Source organism: Falco cherrug, chromosome 1 (genome assembly GCF_023634085.1).
Source record: "Falco cherrug isolate bFalChe1 chromosome 1, bFalChe1.pri, whole genome shotgun sequence".
In the NCBI taxonomy this organism is placed as follows: domain Eukaryota; kingdom Metazoa; phylum Chordata; class Aves; order Falconiformes; family Falconidae; genus Falco; species Falco cherrug.
Window position 1 is genome coordinate 93,171,692 of NC_073697.1, and position 15,103 is coordinate 93,186,794.

General features: G+C 60.0%; 2 protein-coding genes across 18 annotated transcripts in view; one reads left to right on the forward strand and one right to left on the reverse strand.

Annotated features, from left to right (window-relative positions):
- Window positions 1-230: 230 nt before the first annotated feature.
- Window positions 231-7,377, reverse strand: NIPSNAP1 (nipsnap homolog 1). Of its 5 annotated transcripts, none has more exons than XM_027813876.2 (10): window positions 3,293-3,422; window positions 2,467-2,594; window positions 2,249-2,294; window positions 1,831-1,925; window positions 1,582-1,652; window positions 1,329-1,469; window positions 1,113-1,144; window positions 908-1,002; window positions 719-802; window positions 231-626 (listed from the first exon to the last, which is right to left on the reverse strand). In XM_027813876.2, the coding sequence occupies exons 1-10, from the start codon at window positions 3,346-3,348 to the stop codon at window positions 562-564; spliced, it is 813 nt and encodes a 270-aa protein (XP_027669677.1). In that variant the 5' UTR covers window positions 3,349-3,422; the 3' UTR covers window positions 231-561. The 5 variants fall into 5 exon arrangements, 3 of the variants coding, with proteins under 3 accessions (XP_027669677.1, XP_055575544.1, XP_055575537.1); XM_055719569.1 differs by having other exon boundaries at window positions 2,467-2,684; window positions 3,293-3,421; XM_055719562.1 differs by lacking the exon at window positions 3,293-3,422 and having other exon boundaries at window positions 2,467-2,932.
- A 334-nt stretch (window positions 7,378-7,711) lies between these two features.
- The window catches only part of NF2 (NF2, moesin-ezrin-radixin like (MERLIN) tumor suppressor), a 49,457-nt gene continuing 42,065 nt past the window's right edge, over window positions 7,712-15,103 (forward strand). For 9 of the 13 annotated variants that reach the window (XR_008731787.1, XR_008731786.1, XM_055707532.1 and 6 more), the window contains exon 1: window positions 7,713-7,905. Coding sequence is in view for 11 of the 13 variants with exons in the window: in XM_055707532.1 (XP_055563507.1) it covers window positions 7,792-7,905 (114 nt within the window). In the remaining 2 variants the exon portion in view is untranslated. Of the gene's footprint in view, window positions 7,906-15,103 lie in introns of all 13 variants that reach the window. The other 4 variants (XM_055707552.1, XM_055707559.1, XM_055707525.1 and 1 more) reach the window with 2 other exon arrangements.

Consider the following 15,103-nt stretch of genomic DNA (forward strand, 5'->3'; position numbering starts at 1 on the left):
CCCTTGGGCTGGGGGGTCCCCAGGTATGGGGTCCCCAATGGCACTGGGGGCACTTGGAGGGGAGGAGCCTCGGTGTAGCATCGCACCGATGGGTGGGGGTCTTGTGGTGCTGGGCGCACCCATGGCATGGGGCAGGGTATCTCCCTGGGTGAGGCCAGGTTTGGGGGCAGGTCTGCTCCCCACACTGGGGGGCCTGAGTGCCCCCAGACACCCCCCAGAGAGGCCAGGTGTTGGCATATTAAATATTTAATTGGCAGGAAAGGCACTCACTGGGCCCGTCAGGAATAATTAAGACACCCCCCAACCTCTGCAGCCTGCCCAGCCCCGCTGCAGTGCTGTCCCCAGCCACACCTGGGGACCTGCTGCAGGGTGGGGGCCTCCCGCCCTTCCCCTCCCCACCCGTGGACCCTCCCCACCCCACAGGGCACACCAAAATGAGGTGAGGGGGGAGAAGGAGAGCCAGGAGCTGTTGGGGAGCAGAGACCCCCAGCAGAGCAGGGCCGCAGGCAGGCAGCGAGCCCCCCTGGGTGCAGGCAGACACCCTGGCGCAGATCCCCCCGCTCACTGCAGGGGTGAGATCTTCAGGGGAATCATTATCCGCGACTCCATGGTCCGGATCAGTGGGACTAGAAAAACAGAGCAAGAGAGGGGTAAGGGCAGGGGGGTCCCCATTGTGAGCAAGGGGGGTCCCCAGTGTGGGCAGGGGGGGCCTGCTCACCCGTGTAGTACACGTTCTCATCCCAGCCCCTCTTCCTCCAGGCCGCGTTCCTTGTTTCCTCCCGGGACTGCAGGTCCTTGTACGCTGTGGGGAGGGGACAGAGCTGGCACTCAGGGCCACACCCCCCCCAGAGCCCATGGTGGGGGCAGCCCAGGGGGTGACAAGGGTGGCAGGGAGGAGCCCGCTTACCCCAGAGATGGTGCACCACATACAGCTCCCCAATCTGGGAGAAGAACCCACCAACCGCCTCCTGGTTCTCCTGTCGGTACTTAATGGCCCGAGCCCTGGCACGCAGCGGGAGAAACATGGTTGGGAGGGAGTTGCCCAGGGCCCCCACTCCTCGGGGACCTTTTCCCCCCTTGATTCCCTCTGTGCTGGGAAAACAGTCACTTACCAGTTGTTGCCCCATTCAATCATGGTCCCTGGCTGGAAATAGAAGACAAAAAAACCCCAGTGTGAGCAGCCAGATCCCTGCTCTTGGGCTCTCCTCACCAAGGAGGAAGGAATTTGGGCAGCTGGCCCCCAAAACACAAGGCAGGACCCCCATCCCAGGGGTATATCAACCCAAATGCTGCCCCATGGTGTGGGCTGGTCCCCTGCAGCTGCTCACCTTGAGCTTGTAGGTCCTCAGCTCATAGATGTTGGGTCCCTGGCGGGGCAGGGGCTCATTCCAGAAGCTGAACTCCAGAAGCAGCTGATTCCTGCGGGACAGCAGCATCCGGCTCCTCTCCTTGCGGAAGTCCAGGTACTCCTGGGGACAGCCCCAGCTGGGGGTTTCGGGTAGGGGCAACAACCCAGGCCGGGGGGTGTCAGGCAGAGGAGAGGGGCAGAGCTCAGGCGCCTCGCCATGATCCTGGTGGTACCTTATTTTGTTTGAGCTTGTTCATGCAATCCATCAGGGCCGGGTACCCGCCTGAGAAGCGCCAGAGGTGCACTGGAAGGAGAGCGTGGTGCTGGGGAGATGGGGGTAGCACCCCAAAAGCCCACCCAGCAGCTCACATCCCTCTCCCCCTGCATGACAGCCGGCCCCTGGCACAAGCCGAGGTCTTCGACTTTGCTCACAGCCCCTCGGGCAGCAGAGCTACCAGGAGCCACCGCCTGCCTGCCCGCACCTGCCTGGTCCTGCTCGCCGTACCACGTGTTCCAGTTGCCCACCAGGTCACAGGGGTAGTCAGCATCTGAGTGGAGCTTGGGCAGCACCTCCTCTCTGGGGGGGCAAAGGGGGAGAAGCTGGGGGGGGGGGGCAGCAGCAGCCACCCCAAACCACTCCAGATACCCCCATTTGCCCTCCCAGGCCAGTACAAGGAGTCTGGGCATGGAGCAGTCTGCCCTAACAGGACAGGGAGCATCCCTGGGGGGTGCACCCATTTCACAGAAAGAAAAACTGAGGCAAGGAGAGCAGAGGCACAGACCCACCCAGCATCCTGAGGAGCTCCACACAAGCCCACCCTCCCAACCCCCTTGCTCCAGAGTGGCACTCCAACAGCTGGCTGGGATGCCAGGCAGCACCCCAACAGCAGCAGGGCTCACGTCAGGCTGTTGTAGGCATCCAGGCACTCTGGCTTCACGTTGTGAACTGCAGGGAGAGGAGAGAGGGTCTGCCAGGGCAGAAGCCGAGGCCCTGGGAGGGTGGCCCAAGGCAGAGCAGCTCAAGGGGGAAGTCCCCATGGGTGAGGAGGGGCCAGTAGAGCAGGGTGCACCCCACCTGCTCTGACCCCCAGCTCCATCCTCCCAGCGGGGCCACTCACACTGGATCTTGTAGAGGTTGCTGGTCTCCTTCTTGGAGAGGAGGTTGGAATGGGCATCCTTGCGGGGATCCACCTTGTGCACAAAGAGGGAGCGGAACCAGCTGCCCTCGGCGTCCCTCGAGTACTGCCTGTGAGACAGCGGGTCAGCGCCGGGGGGGCACCTGCCAGAACACCCATGCTGGAGGAAACCCCAGCATCTCTGGCCTGGGAATGACAGACTGGGGGGCAAAAACAGCAGCTGAAGGCCACAGTGCTGGTCCTTTCCTCCAGGGTCTTCAGGCAAGAGGTGCCTGCATCCTCCAGCTGCTGGGGAGCACCGTCCATCCTGGAGGGCTTCACTCCATTCATCCCAGAAGGGGTGGGGTGGGGGGTGGGGTGGGGGGTGGGGTGGGGCACCCGGCCCACTTTTATAGGGAATATGTAGAACATCGAAGGTGGCAGCTCTCCCCATCCCAGGCTCTGGGGGCCTCAGGCTGGCCCGGGGGGGCAGGGGAGCACTCTCCCGGGAGCCCCCTCAAGCGCAGGAGCTCTGGCCAGGACCCCCGCCGCAGTGGGGCAGACCCGCTGCCCCATGGCAGGGCACAGCCTGCCCAGTGCCCTCCAGAGGGCCGGGCGCCCCCAGGGCAGCGGGGCGCGGGCGGAGTCCTCCTCGCCGCGGGGCTGCTGCCGGCCGGACCTTTGCCCAGCAGGCTGCGCTGCCCGATGAGGCATTAACAGCGGGGCCGGCACCGCGCCAGGGCCCGGGAGCCGCCCGCCGGCAGCAGCCCCCGGCCCGCTGAGGGGACCCGAAGCCTCGGAAGGGGGGACCCGGGCCGGCCCCACTCACCGCGCTCCACCGGGGGCGCCGCCGCACCCCAGCAACCGCCGCACCGCCGCCGCCATCTTCCCCCGCAGCGGGGCGGGGCTCAGAGGGGGCGGGGTTACAGAAACCCCGCCCTCCACCAGGCCACGCCCCACAGGGGCGTAGCTCCCCTCCCTTCCCTCAGAAGCTGGCCTGGAGAAGGGTGATTCTGATTGGCCGAGGCGCCCCACGGCCGGCCACACCTTCTCGCTCCGAGCCATGCCCACTCATTCCCGCCCTCGGGCAGGGCGAGGTCTCATTGGCTGCCGGCGGGGAGGCGGTGCCCGGGAAGGGCAGAGCCCCATCCGAGTCCTCGAGTGCCAGCAGCCAATCAGAAAAGCCAGGTGGAAAAGCCAGTGCCTGATTGGCCGCCATGACTTGCTCCACGGCATCTGGCCCCCCGCCGGCCAGAGGGGGCAGCTGCTGGATGGTCGCTGCTCCAGGGGGGCGGAGCTCCCGCAGACTCCTCCCCAGGGGAGGCGGGGTCAGCATAGGGCGGGGCTCCCCCCGTGCCGGGGCCTCCTCCGGGCGTGGGGACACCTGCGGTGAGGGTACAGGGCACCCGCTGCTCCTGTCTGTCCCACGGCTCCCCCTATACCCTGCCGCCCCCAGCCTGCCCCATAACCCCCTCCCACCGCACAGACCTGCCCCACAACTGCCCCGGTACCTACCCCCCCATATCCCCCCACTCTGTCCTGGGGGGGCTGCAGTGCTGGCTGTGGGTCAGGGCACCCCATGGCTCCCTTGTTCCTAGTGCTGGGGGAGGTCACTGGAGGGGCTGGGAACTGTGGTCCCTGCAGGGGGTAGGCCCCCCCAGGGGAAGGTATTAGGGTCCCCTGGAGTGCAGTGCCCTGCCCAGCCCTGGGTCTTTGGGGCACCCCCGGTACTCTGCTGTGGGGGTACTGGGACCCTCAGGATCCCCCTATGGTGGTCCTTGGGGTACGGAGGTACTACCCTGGCCAGACCGCCCCCCCCAGCTGCTGCTCTGGGGGCCACTGTGGCACCCACCGGCACCTGTGGGGCTACCCAGCACCCGTGGAACCCCAGGGCAAGGAGTGTCAGAGCAGCTTGGGGGACACCTGGGGTTAGGCTGGGGGTCAGAGGTCCCTACTCCAACATCCCCCCCAGCCCCAGATGCTATGGGATAGGGGGCAGGAGGCTGGTTTGGGGGTCACTATGGAGGGGAGGGTGAAATAAAGGGGTCACCCCTGAGTGCCCCCCACCTACACTCACCTTGCTGGGGTGCAGTGGAGGGACTAGGGGGTGGCGAGTAGGGGGCATGGGTGGGCCCACCACCTCCTCAGCTGGGGGCCATGGGGGACACCAGCCACAGGGGCGAGGGGACAATGGGGGACCCCCACTCTGTGGTTCCTGGGGCATCTGGAGGGAGGGAGCGCAGGGGGAGCTGGGGGGAGGGCAAGAAAACAACAGGGGTTAAAGGGTTAACTGCCCCCCAGCCCCCCCCCCCCCAAAGCCTTTGACCCCCCCAACCCTCCCTGACCCCCTCAAAGCCCCCAGCCTCCTCCTGCCTCCTGGGACCCTCCCAAACCCCCTGCTACCCAGGCTCCCTGTGACCCCCCATGCCCCCTCACCGGGGCAGGGGTGATGCACCCCGACGCAAGGCGCAGACCCAGGCATTCAGCTCCTCGGGGGTCTCAGCCCCCAGGCAGTACGTCCGCATCCCGGGGTGCTCGGCCTGGGGATGGGGGGGTTCATGCTGGAGGGGGCCCAGGAGGCCCAGAGCCTCCTGGGCCCTGTCCCCGCACCCAGGACACCCCCAGATCCAGTGACCCAGGGGGTGGAGGCTGACCGTGAAGAGGAACCGGGGGGCGCGGGGGGCAGCAGGCAGTATGCGGATCTCATAGCCGGGCAGGGGGAGGCCGCCCCGCACTTGCTGCTCGCTGCTATCTGGGGGCCAGAGGGGTGGCAGGGGGTGAGAACACCCCCAGGGACCCCATTGGCACCCCAAGAACCCCAGCACCACTGGGGGGACGCAGGGAACTTCTCTGAGTCCCACTGGCTGTCCCCAAACCTCCTGGGGCTCCCCAGACCTCAGATCCCTACCAGGGACCCCTTCAATCCCCCAGGGACCCCCAATCCCCCAGGTTCCTTGACCCCCCCAGGGCCCCCCACTCCCTTCAGGGACCCCACCCCTGATCCCCCCAGGTTCCCTGACCCCCCCAGGGGCCTCCAACCACCCCAGGGACCTTTGATCCGGGAGCCCCCCCCAGGGACCCCCAATGCCCTAGGTCCCCAAGCCCCCAGGGTGTCCTGCCCGCCCCCCTGGCCCCCCCTCACCCCGGTAGTAGTACAGGCAGAGATCGACCAGCACAAACCAGCGGCGCTTCCAGAGCCGCAGCCCCGAGCTGTCCTGTGGGGCAACAGCGGCTGAGCCCTCCCAGCCCATCAACCCCCCAAACTCCAACCCCCCCCCAGAGCCCCCCAAACCTCATAGCCACCCCAGCAACCACCACCACCCCTGCCACCCCAGCATCCCCTGCCACCCCCATGCCCCCAGCACCCCCTTTGATCCCTCAAAACCTATAATACCCCCAAAGAACTCTTCCCACACCAACACCCATACCCCCTCCAGACCCCCAACCCTCTCCAGTCCCCCAAACCTCATGACCCCCCCCAGCACCCCCCACCCCAGACCTCCCCAATCCCATACCCTCCCACCTTGGAGCCCCCTCATACTCCCCACCCCCGACCTCCTCTGCCCCCCACCTGTTTGTACAGCCAGCCGCGCATGGCAGGGGGGGCGCGGGGGTCTCTGCGCAGCGCCTGCCCCCCCTTCCCGAAGGTGTGGACCCGCGGTACTGGCCGGCAGGGCTGGGTGGGGGAGTCACCTGGAGCGGGGGCTCCGAGCGGCTCTCCCAGGCCCCTACCAGCCCCCTTATGCCAATCCACCTGTGCACCCCACTGTGACCCCCCCCAACTCCCCAGGGATCCCCTGGGGCACTATGCCCCCCCACCTTGTGCCCCATAGGTCCCCATGGATCACCGGGCTCCCTTGGGCCCCCCATGTCCCGTCCCCCCCCCCAGCCCCCTGAGCTCCCTTGGGTTCCCCACAGTCCCCGCTGCCCTCCCATGGGCCCTCAGCCACCCTGAGCCCCCTGAGGTGCCCCATACCCCTCCAGCTCGCCATGACCCCCCCAGCCCCCTCGGTCCCTTGGGTACCCCCTGCCCCCCCCCCCCCCCCATACCTCCCCATGAGCCCCCCCAGCACCCCAGGTCACCCTTGGATCCGAGCTCCCTTGGGTACCCCCTGCCCTCCCCCCCCATGACCCCCCCCCAGCACCCCGGGTCACCCTTGAGTCCCCCACGTCCCTTCCCAGCTCCCCACACCCCCCCAAGCCCCCCCGTGCCCCCCTCCCCCGCCCACCTGGGTGCCCGGGCCGGCGGGGGCCCGGCGGGGGGGCTCGCTTCCCTCTGCCATGGGGGTCCTGCGGGGGCGAGGGCACCGTCAATGTCCCTATTGTCCCCGCGGAACAGAGGCCCCGTTCTTCCCGCTGCGGGGGCGCCGGGCCGCGGGCCGGGGTGGGGTGGGCCCGGCTCCGCCCATTGCCCCGAGCTGGTCCCAGTTGCCGGCCCAGGAACCTCGAGCTGGTCCCAGTTCCCGGCCCATTACTCTGTGCTGATCCCAGTGCCGTCCCCCCCGCGCCGGCGCTGGCCCCAGCCTCCATCCCATCAGCCCCGTGCCGGTCCCATCCCCTGGTCCCAGTTCCGTTATCTCCGCCAGTTCGGCTCCCAGTCCCATCCCACTGCCCAGTCTAGGTCCCGGTTCCGATCCCAGTCCCATACCGTTATCCCGGTGCTGGTCCTGACCCCCCGGTCCCGGTCCCGTATCCCGGTTCCGTCCCAGACTTTCCCGGTTGTGTCGGTGCCGATCCCGTTATCCTGGTGCTGTCCCACCCCTGCCCGGTTATTTCTATCCCGTTATCTCAGTCCTGTCCCAGTCCCGTTATCCCGGTGCTGTCCCGGTCCCGCCCTGTTATCCTGGTGCTGTCCCGGTCCCGCCCGATGCCGGCAGCGTGGGGAGTCCCGGGTCGTTCGGCCGCTGCCCCGGTCCTAGTGCCCGCCCGCCCCGCCCCGCCGCTCCCACGCACGGGCCTGGCTCCTCGCAGCACGTCACGGCGCAGGTTGCTTCCCGCTCCGCCCGCCACCAGGTGGCGCCACCGCCCGGCCCACGCCTCTCCTTCATCCCCCCGCCCTGGGAGGTGTTCCCTTCTCGCACCGCCCCCTTCCCTTGAGCGGCATCAACTTTCCCCAATCACAGCCGCTTCCGCTCCCTCTCCTCCTTTACAGCCCTCCCCGTTGGCTGTCGCGCCGCGCAACCCGCCTGGCGGGGGCGGGAGCAGGCCAGTGCGGGACCAATGGCGGGGCGCCGGGGGCGGGCGCAGCTCGGCGCGGCCCGGAGCGGCGGGGCCCGGGCCCTCCCCGCCGCCATGGCGCTACCGCCGCGCTGAGCCGCCTACCCCGCCATGGCCGGGGCCATCGCGTCCCGCATGAGCTTCAGCTCGCTGAAGAGGAAGCAACCCAAGACCTTCACGGTGCGCATCGCCACCATGGACGCCGAGATGGAGTTCAGCTGCGAGGTGACGGCCGGGGCGGCGGCGGCGGGGCTGGGCCGGGGCTCCCGGGGGGGTGGGCCGCACCCCCGCCCGCCTCCGCGGTCTGTCCCGCCCGCCCGGGGGTTGCCCCTGGCCCGGCAGCCGGCCTGAGGCCGGCCTGGCGGTGGGGCCGGGGCCCGGCGGCGGGGGGCGCGGGTGGGGGCCGGCCGGGCGGTGGGTGGGCCCTACGCGGTGGGGGAGCGACCCCCTGGGGCTGCCGGCCGGGACAGAGGGGTGTGCGCGGTTCTGGTGTCTTGTTTGTAACTCGCCTTCATTCTCATTACAATTCAGCCTTCAGGCAGCCGCAGGCGCCCGCTGCACGGTGGCTACCGTGAGGAGGCCGGCGGTGGCCCAGGTGGCCAGGCCTGAGCCCACCAGGGTCCGGCTCAAAGCGCTCAGCAAACACACACAAATACATTTTTCACGTTTGCGTGAGTTATTAGCTCAGTCCCGAGGATGAAGAGGAGTCTGGGGGCATTGTGTCCAGCTGCCCGCTGTGGGTGTGACTGCTTTTTCCCTGATATTTTCCTTTTTTTTGGCCCTTGGTGGCCCTTAAACCTCCCCTGGGCAGTTGCTGTCAGGCCCCAGGGTCTCGTTTGTTGTCGGTGTCTTTGCAGCCAATCCAGAGGGCTCAGGCATGCAAACACCGAAATCCGTTTCTACCCAGTTTAACCTTCTTATTTAATAGTTTATATTTCATTAGTCTGATGCTTATCTTGATGGAATCCCAGTTCCTGTAAGCCGAGGGGTGTTTGTTGTCATAAATTTTCTTGCTTTTGACAATTGTTGTCCGCTCTGAAGAACTTTCTGCCTTTCCCAGGGAATAAGGATTTATTTGAGATAGTAGTCCTGTGAGCTTCCCACTGTGATGCTGCTAGGAGAGTTTAAGCATCCTGGCACTGTTCTTGCATGTTTTTCTGAGGCTGCCAGTAATAACGTATGATGAAAAGTAAATAATTCTTTTTTTTAATGTTGCAGCCATTTGTTGCTTCACGTTGGGATTAGGGGATTTGTGCAGCAGTGAGGCAGTGCTTTTGGGTGGGATTTGACTGTGCAACTTGTGCCTCTTGAGATGACTTTTTGGGGAGGTTCCTGCCAAAAAAGCTTGTTGCTGCAGATAGACTTCTTCAGCCTTTCTGAAAGTGCAGGAAGGAGTTCCTGAGCAATGTGTATGGTCCTGCTCGGGTCTCCTGTATCTCGTCTGAGCTGATGCATGGGAGAGTTCAGGCATCCTTCAGCACAGAGTGCTCAGGTGGAGGGGAGGGAAATAGTTGGATGCTTGTGAGTGATGGGGCTGTTTCACACCATGCTTGGTGCCCGTGAGCACAGGGCAGTCCATGTTGAGGTGTGAGTTTTATTCAAGCAGTCCAGCTCCCTGGCCGTGTCTCTGCCCCTGTCTTTGTCTTGTAGTTGTATGGCTCTGGGGAAAACTCCTTGGCTGCTGATTCTGCAGAAATGCACCAAGCCCAGCTCCTGACGTTGCAGATGGATCAGACACACCCTGTGGCCTTGAGTCGCTGGGGCTGATGTGACGGAGGGGATGGGAAGGTGGCCCAGGGAAGGGTTTGTCTCTGTCCTTGCTGTGGCAGCCCATGGCGAGACCTGGAGCCAGGAGCAGAGCTTGTGGCCTTGGCCACTTTGCCTGAAAGTCAAAGGAGTGGGAGGGTCGATGGTCTGGGGAGGACCATGCTCTCTAGAGGGATCTGGCCCCTGCCCGAAGCTTTGCTGGGCTCGGGCTGTGGAGGGTTGAGATGAGAGAGGAGTGAGCAGCACTGTGTTTGCTGGAGTATCTGTGTGGGCGTTGATGTGATGGGTTTCTTTGGATGGGAAGGACTGCTGACCGGAGCAGGAGGCTGGGGAGGGGGAAACCCCTGCTGCACAAACACGCACCAGAAGGTTAGTGGAAGGAGGTGCAGTTGGGAGTCTTGCTGTTGTGCTGTTTGGGGGAGGCTCCTGAGATGTGTTTTTGCAGTCTGTAAATGGTACCTGGTGCTGACAGGGATGGGTAGCCGATGGTTTGTTGGAGATCTCATCAGTAGCCTGCTCCTGGGGGCATCCAACTCACTCGGAGCTGGGCAGGGGGGACTGCTGCTGCCTCTTGGCTTCTCTTGCCTGTGCTCATCCCCTCCCTCTCTGCCATTGCTGCTCTCCAGCCGTGGGCACCTCCTGGCTCCACCAAGGGAATGAGCTGCAGGTTCATCAGTTCCTCTGTGAGTCCAGCAGTCCTAGGGTTGTAGCTCTGGTTGGGTTTTGGTGTGTACCTGGTGTGCTGGAGCCTGCTCCCTGCCTTGGGCTTGAAACCCCATGGAAAACAGCAGCTGAGCAGGCAGAGGAAGGAGTGCAGGAGCATTTTGCTGCCTAATTCATGCTGACGCCTTGACCTTGGGTTGCCAGTCCAAATGGCCTTGCCCAGGAGCCCTGCCCGCTCGGCAGTTGTCCGGGGAGCACTGTTTTGCTTGAGCCCTGGGAGCTGGGTATTCAGAGTTGGGAGGGACAGCGGGAAATTGCTGCTCCCTCCTGCATCCTCTGCATGCTGGCACTGCGGGTCCCTGCGAAGGAGAGGCTGCGGTCCAGGCAGAGCGGGCTGATTTCTGTCATCCTGCCCTGCCATCTTGTCATGCCCTTGGTCTCATCCACTTCCAGAAGTCTCTGTCCTCCCTCCACCCCATTGCAAATAGCCACTGCTCATCTCTGTGCCCTAGGTGTGTGCTCCCAGCCTTGCTCTGAGCGTTGCTGTGTTTCTTTCACCCTGCTTTTCCTTCTCCAGGAGCCAGATGCCCAGCCAGTGAGTGATCTGAGGGGTGTGAGGCTGTTCTGGGAAGGCTGATACTATGTGTGCTGGTCTTCAGCATAGCCTAACTGGTGGCTTCCCGGGCAGGTTTTGATCCTATTGCTGGTAAACACACTTCAGCAATGAGTTTTTCTGTGTGGGATTAACATAACTGATCTTTTTTCTCCAAACTTTGTTGCAGAGCTCTTGAGGTGTGATCTGTGTTGTCATGAGTTAGACTTCCCAGCCCTGCTGCGCAGGACAGAGGTGCTGTCCTCACCTGGAGGCAGTGGCAGCGGAGGCCTGAGACCTCGAGGGTGGCCAGACAGCTGGAAATAGTGGAGGCCATGGGATGTAAGACCTGGCAGTGCCTGGCTGGGCAGCGTGGTGGGCAGCTGGGGCTAGCAAGGTCTGCCCCAGCCCTTGGGGAGAGTGTGTGGAGCAGCTAAGAGATCTGAATCCGTAACCTGCTGTGGCTTGATGGCTGGCTCTTGGGGCTGGACTGAATGTCGCTCAGTGCAAGCTGTAGAGCCCTGGCTCTGGTCCTAGCAGTCCCTCTTCTTTTGACCCCACCAACACCGCCGTAGCTGTGAGGGGGACATCTTATTTTTCTGTGTTAGTTTTTCAGTCTGCCCTGTGGAAATTCCCAGCTGTGTATTTTAAGAGATTAAACCCGCTTTGCATCTGTTTACTCTGCAAATGATGTCTCTAAATCGAGTCTAAATCTAAAATAATTCATAGAAATGAAATTTTAATCTTTCTAACCTGGTGATGAAACTTAATAATCACGGTTGGGGTTTCACTTTAAAGACTTATAATTTGTTTGGGGAAATCTTGAAGGCACAAATTGAGTGTCTTCCTTTATGTTACTTCCATCGCAGCTGTTTGAGCCTGCTACCTAATTAATTGATAGCATCTTGAGGAAGGATAGACATTTGCATAGCTCTTAAAATCCCCATGTTAAACCAATCCCTAGCTGCCTCACCTTTCTGAGATCACCCTCAAATAGCTCCTGCGGTCCCTCAGCTTTCTGTGCTTGGAGAGCAGCAGAAGAGAAATCTTGCTGAAAGACATTTAATGTTGATGTTCTCCTGCGATTAACACCGCGATAGGCAGTGCACTGCCCGAGTACCGATTTGGGAAGCTGTTTTAAGTGGCATAGTGTAGAGCAGAGCTTGCCAGGGTGTGGTACAAATGGCTTGATGTCAGTTCAGAGTGCAGTGCCAGGAGCCTGCTGGGCCTGATGGTTTCCTCTGCTGTTGCCACCCTGATGGTGCAGCTTGCTGACAGTGGCCCTGAACCAAATTAAAGTAGTCGACATGGCAAGGTAATGTGGTTTTGGTGGTGCCTCTCTAGATGAGGTAGTTGGTTATCCATTATCTCTGGCATACATCATAAAAATCTGTGGTATTTTTGAGTCTTTGTCTTCCAAGGCATCGTTCATCCTGTCCCTCCAGTAGGACGGTGGTGGTGTAACGTGGCTGGTGTCAGGTTGGTCTCACGTGGACTGATGTGCAGTTTTTTTCCTCCAAGAACCAAGTTCCCTGGTTGATAGGAGAAACCCATCAATCTTTCTTTTGGTTTTGTGCATGTCTTTGCCCGTTTCTTCCTCTTGCAGTGGTCAGTCAGGTTAGTGGCTTTTCACCTCTGGAGCCACAGCACCTTTTCTGAAGTGTGTGTTTTATCTTTAGCCTTTTAATCGCGCCTGTGATCTTGGGCCTGAAACTCCTGCAGGGATCATTACTTCACCAAGGATGCAGCTAGCTATCCAGCGGCTTCTGTGGGTCGTAGGTTAAAAATGAATGGAAAAGCTTTACAGCCAACCTAGAGAAACAGCTTAAGTGTTCAAGCAGCAAGAAGTGGCAGGTTTGGACTGATGTATTTGCTGGTCCAAACGTGCACGCTGTCACTGCTTCAGTGCTTAATCTGTTCCTCTTTGTCCAGAGGATAACCTTGGTTGGAAGGGATCTTTTTAGCCCAGTGCCCCACTCGGTGAAGCGCCAGTTGGACGAGGTTAGTTGTAAAGCTTTTCTGTTCGCTTGTAAGTAGGCAAGACCAAATTTCAGCAGTGTGTGGCCAAGGATTGGTCTCTTTGTTAACAAACCTAGGGAGTTACGTAGCTGAGCTGCAAAAGCTTATCCTCTGAAACAGGAGCAAGCAAAGATTTGGTGGTGAAAATCTGGAACCAAGTAAGTTTTTGAGTAAGAGCTGGCACAGTAAATTGAGGTCGAGTTTTGAGCTCTCTCTAGTCACTGCACCAAAATAAAACAGGCAAGAGAAGGAAGCCAGGAAGTAGAGCGCCCTCAGCTTCCTTCTGTGTTGCAGGATCCTTGGAAGGGGTTTTATAAAAATCCTTCCATCCCTGGTTAAATATCTAGCAGCAGCTCAGTGATGCTAGTAGGGGCAGTGACCTCTCTCACTGCTGCTAAGCTTCTGCAAACAGGCAGGAAGTTAACTGGAAAAGACGGATCTGTGGGCAGTAACAGCTATTTTTAAAAAGCTTGAGAGAAATAATCCCCCTCAGCTACAAAATGATCTTCAGTAAATTGTTGGGATACCAGCTGTCAAGTCAATGTTCTGGTTCCTCAGCACACCCATCTGCCCCAATCCTGTGTTGGCTCTCTGTGAGTGCTCAGGAGTTTGTGCTGTTTGGTTGCTGCTGACCCCTCTTTAAATATGAGCTGCAGGTAAGGGCTATTTTCTCACTTCGTGGCTTGGAGGGGTTTATGCCAAAAAAGGTCAGAAATTCTGTTGATTCACAACAGTGTCATTTGGGAATTAATTTTTTAGAGATGTCTTGCTTGGTGTGGTTCAGTTCTGCATTCCCTTAAGCTGTGCACAAGTCACATGAGACTTGCTATGAAGACAGGTCCTCTTTGGCTTCTCTCTGCCTCATCCTGCATCTGAAATGCTCTCTGGATCCCCTGTGTCCCACTGCAGCCTCTTCTGAGCTGATTGTGAAACTCCGAGTTATCTCGTTCCCTCCAAAGATGGTTCAGAACTGCTGTCAATCGTCAGTCTTTGTGGTTAATTCAGAGGAGGTGTGTTGATGCAAAGGGGAAGGAGTGAAGGCATTTGGGACAGAAAGTCTTGCTCTTTTGGTGTACAGACTCTGGTTTTGATGCTGTTTAATATCTCTTCTTTCTTCCTCTTTTTTTTTTTTTCTACAGTGTCTTTCAAGTAGGTGGTTTTTGAAATTAAAAATACTTGAACAGGGAAGCAGCCCTGGAAACAATCTACTTGAAGCTGGGAGGCAGCACTCTGTTAGAAAATCAAACAGCCCTTAAGACTGGAAGAGAGGCGTTTGATAGTATACATGGTTTAGCCTTGCTTCATTCAGAGGTAAACTTGCAAGGCTAACCCTCTCTCCTAAGGCTGACAACACTGGCTTCTTAAAGCCTAGCGTGGCTTTCCCTGCGGTAAGCTGTCTGTTTTCAGAGTGCATCAGCAGGCAAAAGATCGTCAGAGCAGGTCAGGCTTGTGCTGAAATACCCTGTGTCAGTCCACAGTTGGCTCCCACGCGGTGATTGCTGCCCTGTGGGGCCCTTCTCGCGGCGGTGAGGGTGCAGGCTGCTGTCAGAGACAGCTCTGTCTGATGTTATATTCCTATGCATCCTTGGCACCCAAAGGCTGGGGGGGGTCCCTGCAGGATCAAGATCCTTCTCTCAACCTCTTGGACCTTCTTCCCATGTGTTGAGCTGCTGCTTGACTCTGTAACTCTTAAATTGTGCAAACCCAACTTGTGGGGCTAGGTGAGGCTTTGGGACATCATCATCGGTTGTTGTCCCCTCCGCCTCTCCCACTTGCCTCAGTGCCGGCTGGCCGGAGCCGCAGCAGCTTGTTCTGCCGTGTACCCCACTCCGTCTCTGTCTTGGGCAGACATCACGAAATGTGCTTGGCTGCACCATCTGTGTCCTTACGCCTGGGTGCATTTTTGGCCTCCTCGGTGGTTAACAGAATAGGTTTTAATTAAAAGCTCATTATCGAGTTGTCGTGTAGCATTAGTAAATAAAAATAACTTTTACAGCCCTGTCTTGTGGCTCAGTAAGTGGCAATTGAAAGTATTTGACATCACTTGATTTTTTTTTTAAAAAAATGGAAGCATATTGCGTATTTGATTCCCCATTTGCTGCAAATGGGCTTTAAATCCAAATAAATTGTTGTCTGTGGCAATCCTAATATCATTCAAGTTCAGAAAGAGAAATAAATGTGGTCTGCAGTCTCAAAAGTTATCTCCATTTCAGGCGTAAACTGTTGTGGCTCGTTTGTTTGGGCATCTCCTGGTGGGATGGGGAACAGATACAGCCCACCCATTTATTGTTTCCCAGGTGGTTAGTGGAAGGGTGCTCTGCTCAGCCCCTGCCCCCTCCCTTCTGCCATCTTCCTCCCTGTTCCACTGAAGAGGTGTCACAT